This window comes from Grus americana, chromosome 2 (genome assembly GCF_028858705.1).
Source record: "Grus americana isolate bGruAme1 chromosome 2, bGruAme1.mat, whole genome shotgun sequence".
Classification (NCBI taxonomy): domain Eukaryota; kingdom Metazoa; phylum Chordata; class Aves; order Gruiformes; family Gruidae; genus Grus; species Grus americana.
Genome location: NC_072853.1, coordinates 136,436,877 through 136,456,296, shown reverse-complemented (window position 1 = coordinate 136,456,296; position 19,420 = coordinate 136,436,877). Strand labels below are relative to the sequence as shown.

General features: G+C 37.0%; 1 protein-coding gene across 1 annotated transcript in view; it reads left to right on the top strand.

Annotated features, from left to right (window-relative positions):
- The window catches only part of AHR (aryl hydrocarbon receptor), a 65,097-nt gene that overhangs the window by 3,378 nt on the left and 42,299 nt on the right, over positions 1-19,420 (top strand). The window contains exon 2 of the mRNA XM_054815747.1: positions 4,538-4,725. Within this exon, the coding sequence (XP_054671722.1) occupies positions 4,538-4,725 (188 nt within the window). The remainder of the gene's footprint in view (positions 1-4,537; positions 4,726-19,420) is intronic.

Below are 19,420 nucleotides of genomic sequence, written 5' to 3'. Positions count from 1 at the left end.
ATGATATTAAATACAGAGGAAAAATGTTTGACTGGTTGATCCTTAATTATGAGTAGACAGAGTAATTTCAGAAAGCAGTGCAGAGATATTTTAATTTAAAAAATGAAACTATTTACGTATTCTTTCAAGGCAAACTAGAAGTGCCAGAACAAGCTTTCAAAGTAGTTCATCAGAAAAGAAAAATAATCATAAAAGATTCCTATGTGTAAAGCAGTATGTTACAAACAGCAGTTTGCACCTCTTATTTGAAATAGAGGCAATAAAGCTGTTACCATATGTAGAATAAATTTATTGTATATAAACGATAACCTTGCCAGTCTTGGGGGACCTGTATGTCACATGTAGGCTGCTACTTAAAATTTACTGGTTTTAAGGTTTGGGGGGGGTTCTTGTTGGTTGGTTTTTGGTCAATGCTTCTTGCAAAAATATACTTTTTTAGAAAGAGAATCTGCAACAAATGGGGATAGACAAATGTAGATAACATGATCGGTAGATAGGAACATACCTCCCTGCCACTTCTTTCCGAATAGCCCTGGCTTGTCATCTTAGACAGTGATGAGATGTTCAGACCAAGTGTGGAACTTTGATTCCTGGTTGGTGTTTGGCTGTCTCTATCACTCTGGTGGAGTCCTTCGTACACCAAAACAATCTGAGCAAGCTAAAACCTTGTTTACTACTGGAGGACAGGTGCTCAGCATCAGATGAGTAGCATGCTGCTGATTGAAGTTTTTTTAGTAAAAACAACTTTATCTCTTCAGTGGCCTAAATCTTTGCTGCTTTCATTGCGTGCTGAAGGAGCCACTGGAAAGGGTCTCTTGCCCCTTCAACATAGGTTGACAACAACTTTTGATCCAAGAGGTCGATAGTCTGTGTCATACCTGTTGCTTCCCAAGGAATCATCAGCTGAATTTTCAGTAATCATAAATTTGGTGTGGGAAATAAGTGAAATAAAAGTGTAAGTGCTTACAAGTATTTTTAAGTTGCTAAAGTAAATAGAGAATTTTGGAGGATGTCACCTATTGTAATAGTTGCTTAGTGGTAACTGATGCATTTAATATACCTGGCCTACATTGAATTAAATAATATATGTAAGAATAACACATTATTGTATGTACTATTAAATAAGAGATGAAAAATATACATAGCTGAAAAAATTAAATCCATTAGTTGTGACAGGTATGTTCTTCCTTATGTCCTTTTTCCGAAGCAATAAAACAGTTCTGATGAACTTCTAATTAGTTTTATTAACAGAATTAATTTTTTAACATGTTGCTATATCTTCAGGGCTGCTCTTGTGTATTCTTTTGTTTCCTGACTTCATTTCACACTTCAGTCTTGTTAATAAGGTATCATGCTTTTCAGTGCTTGGTTGTTGGGTTTTTTCCTTCTTAAAATTTTTGTTGTCATATTATTAACAAAATAAATTTGTGCTTTCTTTTTGTTTTCTCAAAGTTTTCTCTGCTTTCATTTCCCTTTTAAAAATACAAATTAGCATGTAAATATTTAAACTTATTTTGGCCTTGTGATAATAATAAGACTCAGGTACTTGTGTACTTTCTTTTAATAATTTCGTGTTGTTAATGTCTGTGAAGGCACACATGGTAAGCATGTGTAATGAAAACTTCTGATTAAGTAGCCTGTAGCAGCCCTGGGAAAATAGTAGTCAGCTAATGTTATGATGGGAAATCCTTTAGAATTGTTAAAACAAGAATTAAGACTGCTTGCTTGTCTTGCAGCTGTTGGATGATAAGGATTGTAGCTCAGTTTGGAGGCACTGAGTGTACAGAGACCTCTGGCCTTTGATTAAGGAATTCAAATTTCCTGTGAAAGGTAAAAAGATCAAGAACTGAAAGATCAGCTTAAAATCCATTGCCTCCTTTAGTCTTTTTTTTTCCTTTTAAATAAAACACAAACATGGATTTAATCTTGGCATAACACATAATTTTCCTTGAAGATAACTTTCTGTAACGCAGCTAGGGCTGTCTTTAGCATCAAGGGTTTACTTAAGTGGATGGAAAATGGTTTAGCTTGCTACTTATGCCCCTGGCATTTCCGCCCTTATTCCCTTCGTCACTGAAGGATCCTTTTTTACGTAATGGATTTTAGCTGGAGGAGCATCAGTAAAATCAGGGAAAATCAAACATTGGATTTGGAGGGAGAACATGGTAAGATTTATGCTGCAAATAGTATTAACTTAGTCAGAATTGTATACTACACTTACAACTAGTTCAAAGCGTAAGGATTTTCTAAGAAAGAAAGAAGTCATTAGAAAGTAAAGCAAAACCAATTAGATATAACTAACAACTTGACGAGATAACTGCACAGTTATATATAATCTCAACTAACTTGTCAAATTGCTTATATATGTTTTAAGCAAAGTGGAGGGCAGTTGTGAAAATAGAAAAGTCTGGTATTCAGCGCTGATTTATTTGGAAAAGATTGCGTGTTTTGAATGATTTCCATGGGGACCTCCACTTTTCGGAAGCAGACCTGTTTGGATAGTAGCGAACTGTTAACTGTTACACAACTGTTATTTGCTTAAAGTTTGGAATTTACTATTCTGTCTATACATTTATGGCAGTTTAATACATAAAAAAATATTTATGAAGTAACTTTTAATGTTACTAGTAATGTTTGGTGATTTTGAACTTTATTTTATTAGGGTTATATTTAAATTGTGTTAATCATATGGCTTGTACAAGTGAATGTTCTGCCAGAATAAGAGAATGTGAAGAAAGCTTTACTAAATTATTTTAAGTTTACTATTCACTTGGGGATGTGGCGAGCTGCAGGTCTCAAAGTCAGGGCTTGTGATCGAAGCACACATCTAACCAAATAGTTAGTTTGTCATGCATTGCAGTTGATGATGGACCTATGGGGTGTTTTTTTGCAAGAGAGAATTTTTGTATTGATTCACCTGTCTTTCCTGCTTTCCCAATGCTTTTAAGATAAAGCTCTACTAGAACTGTCCTAGACAATCTTTATCCTGCAGCAAACTTAACTTTATCCATCTGGGGAGTAAGTAGTTGCTGCTGATATATTATATTTCTGTGGGTTAACAACATTTTGTATTATGGAATCTTCAAGTTTCCAGGCTCCGCATCAGGAGCATGCCTCCTTTAACGCGCTACAGGGCAGCCGTAGTGCTAGAGAACAGGCAGCCCGACTTAAGTGCAAGTTTTTGACAAGTGACCCTTGAGTAAACAATGCCTGTAAAAAGAAGGGCTTGGATTTAAACTAACAAGAAGTGTAATTGAAACATAAAGTAACAACAAGATAAAAATAGGAATGTCTACTTTATCACTGCTTATTTGACTGGAAATACAAGATGAAATTTTTTTTAGTATGGTTTACTTTCAGCAGTGGCAAAAATAACTCTTGGAGCTTTTGCAATTTATCATCATAAAATTGATATAAGGATGAAGCTTGGAAGCAGACTAAATGAACTACTGGAGAAATTACCTGCTGAAAGTCTTCATGCTCAGTATTTTTGAGTGATACATCTTGCAGAATCAACATTCCTATGAGAGCAGCACAAATTGATAACTGCTGCAGATCTCAAGTAGAACTGCAATACTGGAAAAGTGAGACTGAATCACTTTTTAATTAAAAAACTGTCTAATAAATATCATAAAATCTACTATGGCTTGTGCAGATAAATTATTTAGTTTCAGTATTGGCTTGTAATGACTAATTATAATTCAAATGAGCAGGGCTTAAACCTGTTCCTAGACTTCTGCGTACGTGGCAAGATGTTACTGTCCAAGTATCTGGAACTGGAGCTCAGGATGAATGTGAATTGACAATAGCAAGTTTACAGAAAAAACTTTAAGTAATTCATAACAGAAAGCTTTTTAAATTGTACTTTGTAAGGTACAAAGGCATGCCTCCCTTATGCCATACTCAAATGAAATGCCTTCAGCTGAGAAGTGACTTAAAGGCTGAGCTCAATAGTGTTTGCTACAAAGATTTTACCTGCTGACTGAGCTGTATCTCTTGTTTTCTCATGCAGTTTTGGATGTCTCATTGTCTAGCAAGTTACTAAAACTTTTGTTGTATTCAACCAACAATAGCCTGTTCCAAACATTGACAGAAGTTAAGGACACCTGTGAAAAATTGTAATTGAAGTGAAAAAGTGTACTGTCAAATGCATTTGTACACAAATACTACTAAAAGTTATTGAATTACTTGTAATATGAACATTTGGAAGAATTCAAGTGACATTCGAGTGAAAGTGTATGAAACTTTTTATAAAAACCTCCGAATCTCCAAGGTTTCAAATGTTCATTACATGTTCAAATACCCATTGTAGCTCTAACTGCTTCATTTAACAGTATATGTATTGCAGGGGGGAGGGGGGTTAAACCATCTTAGATTATTATTTTTTTCCAATGGGAAACAGAAGTCACTTGGGAAAAACATTTTGCTTGTTAAAGTTTAAAAGACAATTTGTAAAATTAGGCTTGGCAAATATGTACTTTCATTTTTGGGAAGGAACTTACATTTATATTGTGTTTGGGGTTTTTTTTTGCCACAGAGTAAAGCCATCCCCAGCTGAAGGAGTCAAGTCCAATCCATCCAAGAGACACAGGGACCGCTTGAATGCAGAGTTGGACCGCTTGGCTAGCCTTCTGCCTTTCCCTCAAGATGTTATCGCCAAATTGGATAAGCTGTCTGTGCTTAGGCTTAGCGTCAGTTACCTGAGAGCCAAAAGTTTTTTTGACGGTAAGGGTTGGAAATATATTTGGTTTTGGACTGCTTGTAAAATTCTGTTCATACTGTATGTTGATTTCAGCTGCTTAAGTATTTAAAACTATTAATTTATCTGTATTTTAATGGAATATCCAATTGTGTGGGTGTATGCAATGTAACTGTATAAAGTAAGCTTTCCAGTTTCTTGAAAACCAAATGTAACTACTTATATTTCACTGAAGTCACCAGTCTTTCAAAGCCTTGCATTTGGAAGTAATATTGTCCTTAACGAGTCTTCCAGTCCTTTTCCTTAGACTTTCAAAGATACTGAAGAGATTTCTTTTTTCCCCCCTCTGAGAATCGCCTTCATAAAACCATTACTGTTCAAAACATGTCATGTGAGTTCCCATCAGCTATATGTTTTGCTTAACGATGCATCAAAAATTACTTTATTTTGATATAAAGTAATTGCTAATGCCTTTTTCTATAGTTTATTGCAAGGTGACCTCTAAAAAAGTAGAGGCAAAGTCTTTCCTGTGTTCAAGCCATGATTAATGCAGGGCATGAGGCATTAAGATGACGACTAAGGTTCTCCAGTTGTGTGGGCAGGTTTTCCCTGGCCCCAGCCCTGGCAAAGGTAATACAGCAGGGCTCGGAGTAGTAATCAGGCCAGAAGCATGTGTTCTCTTACACCATCTCAGAGCTGGCCAAGGAGTCCTACTCCTTTCCTTCACTACCCGAGTTGTTCTGTAGGGTGAGATGCAATGGCTGGCTTCGTACCAGTTTCTTCAAAGGCAGAAACAGTCTGGTCCTTTTCATTGCTGGAATAAAGCCAGGGAGCTTGTATTTAAATAATTGTCCTTTTTTTATCAGTCAGTGAAGTTTTATAGTAGTATACTGAAGATGGAATTATATTGATCAGCAGTAGCTAAGGATTCTTGCTTGCAATGAAGTTGATATTAAATTGCAAGTTTTGGGGTTTTTTTTCCTAAGTTTTCTGGACATAAAATAACCTCTGTTATACTTAAGCCTCTTGATAGTGACTTCATACCATGGATGAAAGGACTGAAGAAACCTAATGGCCTAAGATAGTTCTACTTTTTCCTGCGTGAATATAGAACATTTATTTTCATTTATTGTGCCTAGTGGCTTCAATTTAGTAATGCTTGTAAATTTATATCCTGTGGTTTATTGCTTGAAGAATATATGCAAATGTCTTGATTTCTGTGCTTGTTCAGGACAATTCTTAGTATGGAAAGGCTAGAGTTGGTCAAATACTTCTTGCAGTGTTTTTTCAAATGAAAATATTTCCTCCTGTGAAATGAAAGAGTTGTCTTGGCAAATCAGTTTCATCAAAGTCTTTGTGAGACATTATCTTAGGTTGACTGCCGTAAAACAAATGATTTGTCTTGTCTGTGCTCTCTTGGTGAATTGAAGAGGAAGTTCTAGTCTCAATGAAACTTTGTTTTTGAAAAATTATGTATTCTGAAACAAACACAAGATTGCAAGTTTTTTGCTTTACTTGGAGTGATAATAGTAAATCTCAATTTCTCATGCAATGGAAGTGCTTGATTTTTTTTCTCCTGTCCCCTGACAATTTGCACTTGAAGGCTCTGGAATAAAGGGGTTTAAGGCTATGATTTCTGTATAGGAAAAGAACTCATGGCTTTAGCTGTAGAGAGACAGCCAGAGTCACTTAACACCAAAATTTCCATCTGTTGCTTGTTTCTAATTTGAACACAAAGGTAGCTTTCAGCTGTTTGGAGTGGTGATGAATTAGATGCGCATTAGTGGCAAGAAGTTATATTTGCATTTCAGGTTGCAATTAAACTACTCTGGATCCAGAATTGAAGCAAACATAACCTGTCTTTTCAACTCAGTAGCATACTATTAGGATGGTATCCACATCAGACAAACATACGCAGCTAACACTACCAGCTGTAGAATATAAGGTATTTAATTGTGTTATAATAAATTAAATATCAGAATTTTGATTTGCCTCATAAGAAAGGACTTTTCAAGCAACGAGTAAGTGCATATGCCAGGTGCATTACAGCAGAATATTTTTCCTGTAGTCTCCATAATATAAAAAGGCCTGGTAAATGTGAAAAATAATTTGATCTTGCTTATTTTGTGCAAGACACTGAATAGTGTAAGATGAAGCAAGTTTAATTTATACCGTCGGATAGAATAGCTTCAGTAGAAGCTGCCTTAACACTTTTTTAGCAGAAGAAGACTTTTTGCTACTTCCTTTCAGGCCTCTGAACTGTAGGACTACAAATCAGGTTAGTAATCAGTATCTATCTGAAGGTGTTTAAAGGGTAATGTCAATGACTAAAGTGAAGATAAACAAGAGTAACCAATCTATGACTATGACAGATCCAGTATTGAAAATGACACCTTTTATACTATTTTAATGTACTTAATATGGAATCTATTTCAGTTGAAACTTACCCTCCAAAGGAGAAATCAGTGCTTTGAAGTATAGAATTAACAAAAATGCCTTGAAAACCCCTAGGTTAGAGTTTCATGATCTGCCTATGCAGTGCTTCTCACAGAATTGCTTTTCTGAAGGAATGTTTTCTGTAGTTAAATGTATGCAGAAAGCCCTATAGAATACATCTGACAAATGCAAGAATGAGCACTCGTTGTCACCTTGAGTGCCTAGACTGAGCCAACAGGTCCACTTTATTAACGCAGCGTGCTGAAGTAAAGGGAAACGCTAAATGAATAACAGGATGCAAATGGGGGGTGTGTAAATTCCTGCGGAAAGTAAAATATAAACGCGTAATCATATGATCTTGCTTGAAAGGAAACCCAAGGTTTTGCTGTAACAATAGATATTTTTTTCAAAGAAAACACTTGCATTTTTCCAAGTTTAAATAATCCAGAGTGAATGTCTGTTTTCTGAAGGCGGAAGTGGGGGTGGAGGGGGGAAGAACTGATTTGTGAAAGTCATCTCAAGAAGTTACATAAATTTGAATAAATGTACCTCACTTAGATGTCTACAAGGTTTTTTGTTGGTATTTTAAAAGCTAAGTGTGTGTGTGTGTATATATAAAACAAAAAACTCCAAACCAACCCAAAACCAACAAAAAAGCATCTTCCCCTGCCCTCAGTCATTAAGATGGTACAGAATTGTCTCCAGAGCTAAAGGTAGATGAGTTTTTCCATAGCGTCAACTGACATGTGGTAGACTTCTGCATGCTTACTGCATTTCAGATTGTAGGAAAGAGGTGTGCTTTTTTTTCTTCTTCCACAACCTCAAAACATCTTACTTTCTCCTGTTGGTGATTGTATTCTGTTAAGCAGTTGCTTTTGATTGTTGTAGTTTGTTAGTGAAGTTATTGTGCTGCTAAGTGATCCTTCTGTATCACTGCCCTGCAGATCCACTAATTCTGTGTGCTCAGGTTAGTCTCAAGTCCACACGGTGTCAGAAGGCTTTCTGTATCCCCATGTCAAGCACTCTGGTATGCTTTTATATGTACAAATTTGACCTTGTAGTGAAGAAGGAAGTTTCAATACCGGCTTAAAATAATGTCTTGAGTCTGTTTCTTTATAAAGTCAAAGTTCTTGCGTGGTGAGTCAAAGCTAAGAAGTGATTTAAGGTGGGTTGCTTCTCAGCTGTGTGGTGCTACCTACCTGTACTGAAGTGGATTAGCAGTACTCAAAGTCAAGCAGGTTAGCGTAAATCACTGCTGGAGTATTTATTTTGTGTAAGATACTTTCCGAAAGTGGCTTAAGGCAAGCTTTTTATTTTTAAGAGACTAGGATAAATCAGGCAGGTGTCTGCTGACAGTCAGTAAAGAAAGACTTTATATGTTGTCCTGGTATTATTTCACTTCGTTTTCGTGCTAAGTGCCCATGCATGTGTGCATTCAGCAGTGAAAAATGTAAAGTGGAATATGGGACAACAGCTTTTTGTGTGGGTGCAGGTTAGTGTGAGTTCAGCATCTGGAGCACAACTGGACAATCATTTAGGCATAGCCTGTGTTCTACATGCATGCTAGAGGAAAAAGCCCTTCTCCCTCTAGCTTTGGTTCTTATATGATGAATTGATAATAATTTAAATACTTCACTGCAGTAAGGAAGAACGCTTATAATGAGCCTTCTCAGGGTTTTGGTGAAGCCGTTAGATTAAAGGGATAAAAGTAGAGATCATATGATTGAGCACTTTTTTTAATGTTAGGGGAATTATTTTTCTTTTTAAAGGTATGCTGAGAATCAAGAGGCTTGCAGAATCAAAAATGAGGTAGCTGTGCTATACATTAGAAACAAAATTTAACATGTTGCTTATTAATCATCCTTTCATCCATTTCACTAAGAATTCCTGTGGTTGAAAGTATGTGGTTTTTTCCCCTTTTGCTTATTGGACGGTATTCTGCAATTACAGAAGAAAGTTTCTGCTTAAAATTAGTTTAGAATTGGTTTCTTATGTTGTATGCAAGTGATTCTGGCAAGCACAGCAATAACAAAATAATTAAGAATTTTTTTCCAGTAAGTTTGCATTGCCTAATTTTGCTTTGTAATATAATTAACACACATTCCTTGGCATAACATAGCTTAAATTTGTAATGCACCCATTGTCATCACATAAAATATATTCTTTGATATCATGTATTTTTCTTGTGATGCCCACTGTTTTATCATGCTGTGTATTGGAGAGAACAGACTGCATGTGGCTCCTGCTCTGGAGAGTATAGCTTAAGATAAGATGTACAGATGGGAAAGACAGGCAGAATGGGAGACAATGTATTTATTCTGTCACATTGTGAAGGGCTGCAACCTATCTATAGTCTAGCGGATACAGATAGCCTTTCTGCCCAGTGTTAGGTGGTGGTCTGAAATGCAAACCTGAAAGTGCAAAACAACCGATTAAAACTTAACATGTTAAGGCCATGATAACACTGCAGATCTGACCTGGTTTTATTTCAGACTGTCACTATATTTACCTGCCTTGTTTGTCTAATGCAGTTTTCATCGTGTTTTTTGAACGTGTGACTTCCTTTCATGTTACCCTCTTTCCCTGCTCCTCCTGCTGTATACGTAGACTCTCCTGGCCCCCATGTCAGGAAAAGCTAAAGCCCTCCAGGGTAGAGCCGTGGAGTCAGCTGCACTTACTGCTTTCAAGTGTTTGGTGATGCCATATAGGAATTTACTGTTGCCAGCAGCCTCTGATGGGCTTGGCCAGTCTTATTTGATTCATGACTCTGTTTTGAGCCATTTTTGTACTCTCAAGGTAGAAAACACCCCACAGATTGAGAGAGGTTGGTTGTAGTTTTTGTAGAAAACCATCCGATTTTGATGTGAGGAAGTTTAAATGGAGAATCCACCACATCTCTTGGTGATTCTTGTGTCAGATATATCATCCTGTTAAAATATTATTCAGACTTAAACTTGCTTGGTTTCCAGCCTTGAAAGTTATGTCATTCTCTGTCTAATTAGCTTTTCTGTATTTGGTATTTCTACCATGCATATGAATTAATTTTCACATTTTAGAATGAGTTGCTTTGAATCCTATCTGAGAGTTGGAGGGAAAAAAAAAATTAAAAAAATCCCCCAAACAAACCAACTATGTTTCCTTTTGTACTGTCTTCCTCCCTGGCCTCAATCCAAAATTATTACAAAATGCAAACCTTAGAATCGTATGGTTATTTCAGTATCAGACTATCATACCATTGAAGTTATTTCCTAATCCACGCTTGTTCTTCCATGCTGCTGTTCTTTTTTTCTTGTCCCCTAAACATTTCCCTCCTGCCCCCAGTCCCCTGAGATTCACACTGAGCATTTGTGGCTGTCTGCTACAGGAGGCTATTTTAGCCTGTATTTTACGTAACAGAACATAAGTAGGGATTTAGGCTTTGAAGCCCTAAATTCTGATCATCAAAAATGATGATTAGAGCCACGTAGCTGTGACATCATCTTAAATCTCAGAATGCGTATGTTTTCATTGTTACATGCTCATTCTTAGCTTGCTCAGAAACATTTTATTTTTAGGAGTGCTGTGTCACTAGGTATGTCTTGCAGTTAGGCTGCCCTGTACCCCTATGGATTGATAAAACTGACATTTAATATACCCCAAACTGAACACCTAAAATTGAAAATTCTGTTTATATCACCAAGAGCTTAATATGTCAATATATTTGCAGAATAAAGAGGAGAAACTGGGTACAAATACTGGTAGTTAATGTATTTTTGGATTTTCTTTTCCTGTTGCACCATACTGTTTCAGTAATTAATGTTAATCATTGTTAGAACTCCCTTTGCAAGGAAGAGAAATAAAAGGTTATCTCTTCTTCTCTGCCCTGTATGTATTAATCAAAGGCATATGGAAAGTCAGTGTAGGAGCCTCTTATGTTCCACAAAGCTGTTGTAAAATTTCTTGAAAGCCCTGTTCCAGTATTCAGAGCATTTGTCTTTTCTCTATAGCCCTTGTTAATAGGGAGATTAGTTTTAAGCATACTGTTCTGGGCTTTGCTCTGGATACCTATTGCTGTGAATATTCTCTTGTTTGTAAGATCAGAGCCTAAAATGGAATTTATCCTATGCTAACCATATAAGTGTTCTGGAGATTGATGTTGTTAGGGTTAGTATGACATTCAAACCCAGAACGAGTAGCAAGATAAAAAGCTTGGCCTCAGGAAGTACCACTGCTTTTTTATTACTATACTGTAGCACCTAAAGATAATGAGACTTGGAGCTTTTTAGTTTTGTTATACAAACCACAGTATTTGCTGGTCTGTCCTCCAAAGGCAGTTTGAGTGGGGAAGTATAATTAGAGGTAGGACCAGGCTCTCAACATCTGTCTTCCATGGGCTTTGTGATTCATCCATCTGAATTTGTACAAGTATAGTTTGCTTGACTATGACCTTAAAAATATGTCCTGGTAATTCAAGACTCCAGTATGAATGCACTTTAAAAATATGTTCAAATAATCTATTAATACTGAAATAGTTTTTAATGCTGTGTATGCCTTTGACTCGGCAGTTTTCCTCCTGTGTGTGCTTGTTGGTAGGAGAAATGCCCTAGCTTTTCCTGTTTGACTTTATCTGTATTCTGATAAGGAAATAAGGCTTGCTTGTATGATTGAGCTCTGTAGATGTTTACAGTTCTAGCCAGTTATAACACTGTTTATTTTTCCTGAGTAAACAAAAACTTTAGCTCTGTTAAAACAGTTTCTGCTCCATACATGCTTTGATAGAGCACTAACTAGTTAAAGAATGATTGCTTTGTGAATTGTTTTGGAAACCTAGCTAGATAGCTAGAAGTTAATTCTATTTACCAGAGCTCAGTTGTTGTAATGGATTAATTTATAATTTCTTTTTAAGAGAATCTGAAAAAAATAAATCATTTTAGAAGTGTTCTTCAGAGTTTCAGATGATGTATTGATGAACGTTTCCTGGGAAAAGCCTCCCAGGTGTTCCTGCACCTCAGTGCAGTGGTGAACTTTAACAAAGCATTATGTTAATAATGGTACTGAATGTAGTTATTCTAGAAACTTAAATGAAGGAAACTGTAAGAACCAGAATAGAGTTATATGAAACTACCTTAAGAGAATGTAGATTTGCTGTTTGCCAGCTGTGGACATTAAAGGGGACACACAAATAGGAATTAGTTGCCTTCAGTGATGCATGGTAAACTCTGTTTTTAATTGAACAAAGAGAAGCTCATTTTTTTCCACTGAATAATTACCTCTTGAAATTCAACCCATGTGCCTCTTGAATCGCTTTGTACTGCACACTTTATGCGTGGCATCATGTAACATCTAGTAAGCTGAAAGACATACATGCTTGGCCCCTCAAGACACATTCTAACTGATTGCATAAAGCAGGAAGCTACTGGAGCAAGTCCACGGCCTGGCTGGTTAAACGTTCTGACTCTCCTGTCAGACTCCATTGTCACGTCTTCAGTGATACAATTCCTGTGGGCCAGCACAAGACACTAGCTTTTCATGCTGAAGTATTCAGTTTTAGTGAATTCCTTTTTGCCTCTTGGTGTCTACATCATAGTTACAGACTGAAGGATGATGTCTCTACTGATTTTCAGTGTGACACACAAACATTTTATAGGTTTGGAGGAAAAAATAAGGGTAGGCCCCAATCTCCTTGCTTATACAGTTTGCTGTTTGGTGTACTTTTATTGGACAGTGATAAGAGATGCATCTAGAACAATCCCGGTCTTTCCTTCTTGTCCTTCTCACAACTGTTCTTAATTTTGCTTTGATACCATCATGCTCTGTGTGTTGCTTTATGTAGTATCTTACCAGAGACCAGGCTGTTGATTTGATAACATTAAAGGATGTTGAAATGCATCTGGTGTCATACAGCACACTGATACTGAAAGCTTTTGTTAATACTCTTTCTTGACCTGTTTAATGGGAAAGTTTGTAGACAGGTGGAGCCTAATAGATATAATTTTGTGTTTTGTAGCTGATACTTCAGAAGGATAACAATGCAAATATGAATTCCTGGTCAGTATGCTAATCAGGTGGCATAAATGCTAACGACTTTTACCTAGTGGTGTGGAAGGAAGAAAAGGTGGCCCTCTTCATGGACCCCATCAGCATTTGAAGTTAGAACACAAGGCTTATGCTCTCCAGCAGGAAGGGTTTGAGCCCTGTGGCTGTAAGAACTTTCAGGAATGCATCAGCCTGTGTGTTTCTGGGTGTCTCGCACTGTTAGCTGACTGCGGGCCCTCTGCTGGAACGCTTGCAATTACTGGCCTCCAGTGTTAGGAGCACTAGCTACCCTGAATCCCTCAGTGTTTCTTGTGACATGGATGTAATACTCTGAAATGGCTACTGCCTTAGTTAAGTGAAGTAGTTCTTCCTCAGCTTTTACCCTGTGAGAGTATTAGTCTTATTCATCAGTAGACTGGTTGACAAACCTGACTGCCTTTTATGAAGGATGCCTGGTTTTGTGGACAATGGGGGAGCAGTGGGTATTGTTTCCCTTGACTTTAACAAGGTCTTCAATGTTGACTCTTATTGCTTTTGTATCACCAAGCTAATGAGTTAAGGTCTCTCCAGAGCATCCCTCCAGTTCTGTCCCAAGCAATCCATTCCTCTTCCCTTCTGTGTAGTAAATTGACATCTGTGTCTATCTCAACAACAATCTGTGAAGTGCAGGCAGTGACTAGTGGTTTCGGCAAGGGACGAGGAAGGACTCATCTTTCAGATTGAGGACATGCATGTGGCTTTAATGGGATACGTCCATGGGCCTTGACAGTGAAATATGCTGGGAATAAGTCCCATATCCCAAGTAGAGAAAAAGACAGTCTTGGGCAGGAGAGGAAGCAACTCTCCAAAAGCCCACTTGACTCCCTTGCCATGCTTCAATCATTGCAGAAAGTCTTCTGTTAAATTGTTGAAAAGTTTTGAGTTTGCATAAAATGACAACTTCATCTTTTTTGGTGGAATTTATGCTTTTCCTTAATTTAAATAAGAGATGTTTCTGTTAGAAAGTACTTATTCATTAATACGCTTATACAGCAAGGGTCAGACTTGAATGGTCTTGTAAAGAAACCTTCCAAACCCACCACCATACCCTTTTAATGTAATAGTGGCAAAACTCAACATCACATTTTACTAGGAGAATAATTAAACTGTCCTGTTTCATACATGGAATGTAATTTACTGTTTCCTTTTTTTCAGTTAAAGTCATAGATAAAGTCCCCAGGCAAAAATTCTATGAAGTGGCTGTTGAGCCATCAGTTGGGTGAAGCATTTAAGTTAAGGCATTTTTTCAGTAGGAAAAAAACCAAAACAACTGATTTGAGTTATTCATTGAGTAGCAGGTCCAAGTTTGAGTGAGGTGAGCTCCTCACTGAAACTCATAGGTAAGAAAATAACTGTGAACTGTAAAGGGAATTTAAAAATAACTTTAGATTCCTAGGCTTTATAATAAAATGACTCTTGATGTATAAAACTGAGAGAACAGTTACTTTGATAAGATTTATTTTTGGCAAAGAGTTTAACCGTTTGTTTCAGAATTAGTGATTTAATTAACGAAGTTTGTGGTATTAACTGTCACTTTTCTACTTGGTATCAACCTGTCTTTTCTACAAATCAAAAGCATAACAATTGGATGATGATTTTTTAAAAATATGTAACGTCTGATTAGCTTTATGCATATAAACTTTCTGCATTGTTCTAACATATGGAAAAATTAAGTTATAGGAAAAGAAAACTCTGTTTTAGCGACCAAAGGTTCAAAAAACCAAAAATATGATAGGTAGGTACCTCTGTGAACCTAGGCTCAATTTCCCAGAGTTCTCATTCTACAAGGAAGTAAATCACTTTCTTTTTTGACTTTTCATCACTTGCCTCAAGAAGTTTAGCAAGCTTTTTTTCTCCACTTTTTGTGGCTAAAGCAGCGTCATATTAATAGGTCTGATGGTAAGTTACAATTTACAAGCATGCACCTCTTGCTGACTTTTTTCTGTAGAAGAAAGGAAGATGTACCCAGACAAGAAACTGAATGGGAAGTACCTCAGAAGAAATGTGGGTGTGCCAGGATATGGTTTTGGTGATTCAGCAGGTGACTGTCATCTCTGTGGTAGTTATGGAACAAGAGTTCATTGCCTCTTGAGTCTTGAAACCACAAGCAGTATACGGTTTGGTATGTGGTTGTTAAGCTTCAAAGCCCAAGTGAGAGTTGACAAATGTGAACAACTGCATGTTTCCTGAGATTTACTTTTATGTCTTAAAGTAAATGATAAGAGCAAAAGTAAATTTATATTCCCTATGTATGTTTAAAAAAAAAAAAAATCCTGAACTCAAATTCTGGCATCAGGTGACTAGCTGTAAAAGCACTGCACACTAATTTCTGTTCTGCATTATAGCTGTGTCACAGTCATTCTTCAGAGTTGTTTTTTCTCAACTCCAGTCTCTGCTTTAAGTTGAGGAGAACTAGCACTGATGTATTAGAAGCTCAGAAATTCCCAGACAGCATGTAGTTACCGTTGACCCTCTCAGACAAAGACATAAGTGTTTATTCCTGATCCACCTCACACCACTTCATGGTCCTGTAACCTGCCTACTTCTTAGTCTAGAAAAGGGGCTGCTTGCCTTTCAACTCCCATCTAAATCTTGTTCTGTCTCCCTTTTGTATTCTCCCAGTCTGGGAGCCTGACAGCGGTATTCTGAGCAAGAGGCACACGCATGATTGTAGGCTTTAAGGTTGTGACAGCTTCTGACTTTTTTTTCTTCTTTCTCCCCCCATCACCTTCCCCAGTTGAGGTGTGGTGGTTCCTAATGCCTACTACACACATAAAATAACTTTGAAGTGTCTTGCATAGCACAGTTTGGGAACATCTGGTTTAGGTAGTGCAAGTGCTTGTGTGAACAAAGACTGGAGTCTTCCAAATGCAGTGACTGAAGTCTCATTTTTGGAGGTAGGCACATGTTGACTTAGTGCGGAGTTTCTGGAGTGATTAATTAGCACACTGTGAACTAAGTTCAGCATCACTCAGTCACTTAGGGGAAAAAAAATACACAACTTGGTTGTTGGTTTTTCCTTCTACTTAAGAAAACATAGCACTGTGTTAAGTACCACTTTGTGGCAACTGAAGATATGTTCCACCATTTAAGGGAGACTACTGCATAAACACTTAACGTTCTACCCTTAATAATGCTGTTACTCTTTTTTTTTTTTTTAAAGCAACATTAAAAAGGATAAGAACATACAAAACCCCTAAGTTCAGCTATCCTGTGTAGCAGAGCTTGAGTTAGTTTTAATCTGTGTTGTGAGCAATCAGTGGTGTATAATGTTTTTTCAGATCTTTAGCAGAAGACTTTTTTACTTATTTTAATGGTCTTAAGAGAAATATCAATCTGCTTCAGCAAACAGTTCAGGGCTTGCTGAGCTGCATTTTGGGAATGGGTCTAAAGAAAGTATCCTATCAAAGTTGAGGAAAATCTCATACACAATCTGGTTCAACTTCAAGTGCTTGAGTTATGTGAATGTGTTAAAACAGGTTTTTATACCTTTATGGTATATATGTTAGGCAAATCTATTAAAATCTAATGTCTTTCTGTAAAGTTTTTAAAACCAGTAAGTGTTTTTCTTCAATGTCACAACTTCAGCCATGTTTAAGAATGCTATAGCTCCTGTTAATGCTTTTAAAAGAAACACTGACTCTATGTGGGGGTGATACTGCAGGGGAAAAGAATTCAATTACTCTGCAACTTACATTTTGTGAAGCATTTTGCTTGAGCACACAGCAGGGTTTTTTGTATAAGCTAGTAAGGTTGATTAACATCGTCTGCCATGTAACTACCTCGATAAACTATCGCTCTTCTAATGTCTCACATGGAGGACTAGAATATAATGCAAGGTACTGAAAATGGAATTAATTCAACAGATGTGGGGAAAAAAAACCCCACAACCCAACAATTAATTTTTCTGTAGTTGCTAATACAACTTTACTGTTTGGTAGCAGTATGTTTTATAGATGGTAGCAGCTGTGACTTCAGGAGTGGGATTTAGCCAACAGTTTGTAGATTTCTCAGGGTGAAGGGAGAAAACAGACAGTAAGAGCTCAGGCATTAAACTGCTGATGCTCATGCTAGTTTTCCATTTTAGTGAGTCTAGCACTGGAATTTTTTTTCAGACTTGTGACATTTCTGGTACCTCAAAAGTCAAGACATCTCTGTCAAGGAATTTTTGAGGATAAACTGCTGATGTTATGGGGTTTGTATATTTGAGCTGAATTAGGAAAAGTTTAGTAGAACATTGTCAACAGACTTTCCAATTGCATTTAGGCTGATTTGTATATTTTGAAGACGTTTTAAAACCGGCACTTAAATATTTAACTCACTTCAGAATTCAAGAGCAAGGTAGACATTTACTTTTCTCAAACCGTATCAGAAGGTCACTAGGCAGTTTCAGTTCATGATAAGTTATGGTGTTTCTGTTGCTGTTTTAACATTTTTGCATTAGTGATAGAAACACTGATTGAGAAAATATTAAAAAAAAGTGGCTAATTGCCTGGACTTTTGAGCACTGTGTTGTGCAAGGTGGTTTCCTTCTCAGGCACAACTTCTGCTTGCTTAATTGAAAGTGCTTGCAGTAGTAGAAACAGGCTTTAAAAAACTCTCTGATCTTGTTTTGCTGTACAGGCCAAGTAAAGGTTAACTTTTGTAAACAATCAGAGGCCTTGACTGTAAAGAAAAAAAATATTTGTGAGAGTGGGCCTGTGTGTGTGAGTAGGTCACCCTTCACCAAATGGATCTGAGCTGCCTGGTCATAAAATGTGATTTAGGGTTTGTTCAGAATAAAAAGTTGGGGCAGAATTTCAAGAAGTGATGAATGCATGAAATGGATCAGTTGTATTTTTGACCTCTTCAGCAAATGCTTTTCCAGTAAAATATAGACTGGGGGGGAAGGAGTTGGAACCAACACTGTGTAAAAGCGGAGGAAACTTCTACAAAATCATTAGGATGCTCGGTCAGAGAATTACATAAGGCAAAAGAGAGAAAAAGCTATAAAATTCATGTATACAATTGAGAAGTATAAAAGCATAGTTAGACTAACAAACAACATTTCACATAAGCAATATGGAAGCCTGGAAAAGATGGAATAGTGGAATATTGTAATAACTATTATAAGCTATATAGGAAAAAGTAATTCAAGCAGAGTTGGATTGCTAATAAAGTAAAACATGATCCTTACACTGCCTCTTCAAACTTAAGAAGGTATTAGAGATACTAATGACAGAAGAGCAAGTGCCTGAGCAGGCAAACTCTTAAGAATAAGATGATATCAGGCTCTATGTGTCATGTGTGCAAGAGCACTGGAAGAATATTACAAGCTTTTTTCTTGCAGGATTTGAATCCATCTGAATTAGAGCAAAACAGAAGAACGCGACAAAAAACTTGTACAAAGTGGGGAAGCATGGCTGTGTTTGAGAGGAGAGCATTAGCAAGAGTTTGTTTCACACCTCCCAACTTCAAATTACTTTGCTGTAAATGAATTTGTCACCTACAGTATCCATTCCAGTCTATGTTTGCCTAATGCAAAGGAGATGTGGTTTTGGTGCTACCATTTACTTATGTTTTGTTCTTCATCTCTGGAACAGTATGGATCAAATGAGTTGCTGCATTTATATACAAAGATGTGTGTTTGAGAGGGCTATTACATTTTATAGACAGTTTTCATTCTGTCTTTTAATGGAGACAGACAATATGTGAAGTGCAAGAGTGGGCACAGATCATCTGATGTCTTTTTGTGTCTTCCTGTAACTGAGGTCTCACCTGACTGTTAGTGACTAACCTGCTGATAAACAGCTAAGACTCTCCCTCATTTTTTTTTTTTTTAGACCTTCACCTTATTTTCCCAGTTTAAGATCCCAGGTGTCCTAGGAAGGAACATAGCTATGTTCATTTTTGCATCTTCTCTTCCAGGAAACCCGTATGTAAATTACTTTATAATCTCTTGGAGGGGACTGGTCTGGTTAAAGAACATAAATGGAAAGGAACAGGGAGTTAAGGCGATATCAGGTGGAAGGGGGCAGAATCAAATGATACAGTTATAACCATCTAACAGTGCTCAGAAAACACTTCTGCTTTAAACCTCTCTTGGAGAAAATGGCCTTTGCAGAATCTTTCAGTGCTGTTCAAAGTCATGTGCTACTTGAAACTTTATGGGATCTTATCTGTGAAATCCTACGGGAAAAGATCTGTCTCCCTTCTGGTTTGGTAATGGCCCTCAAGCGTACAGTTGCTCTC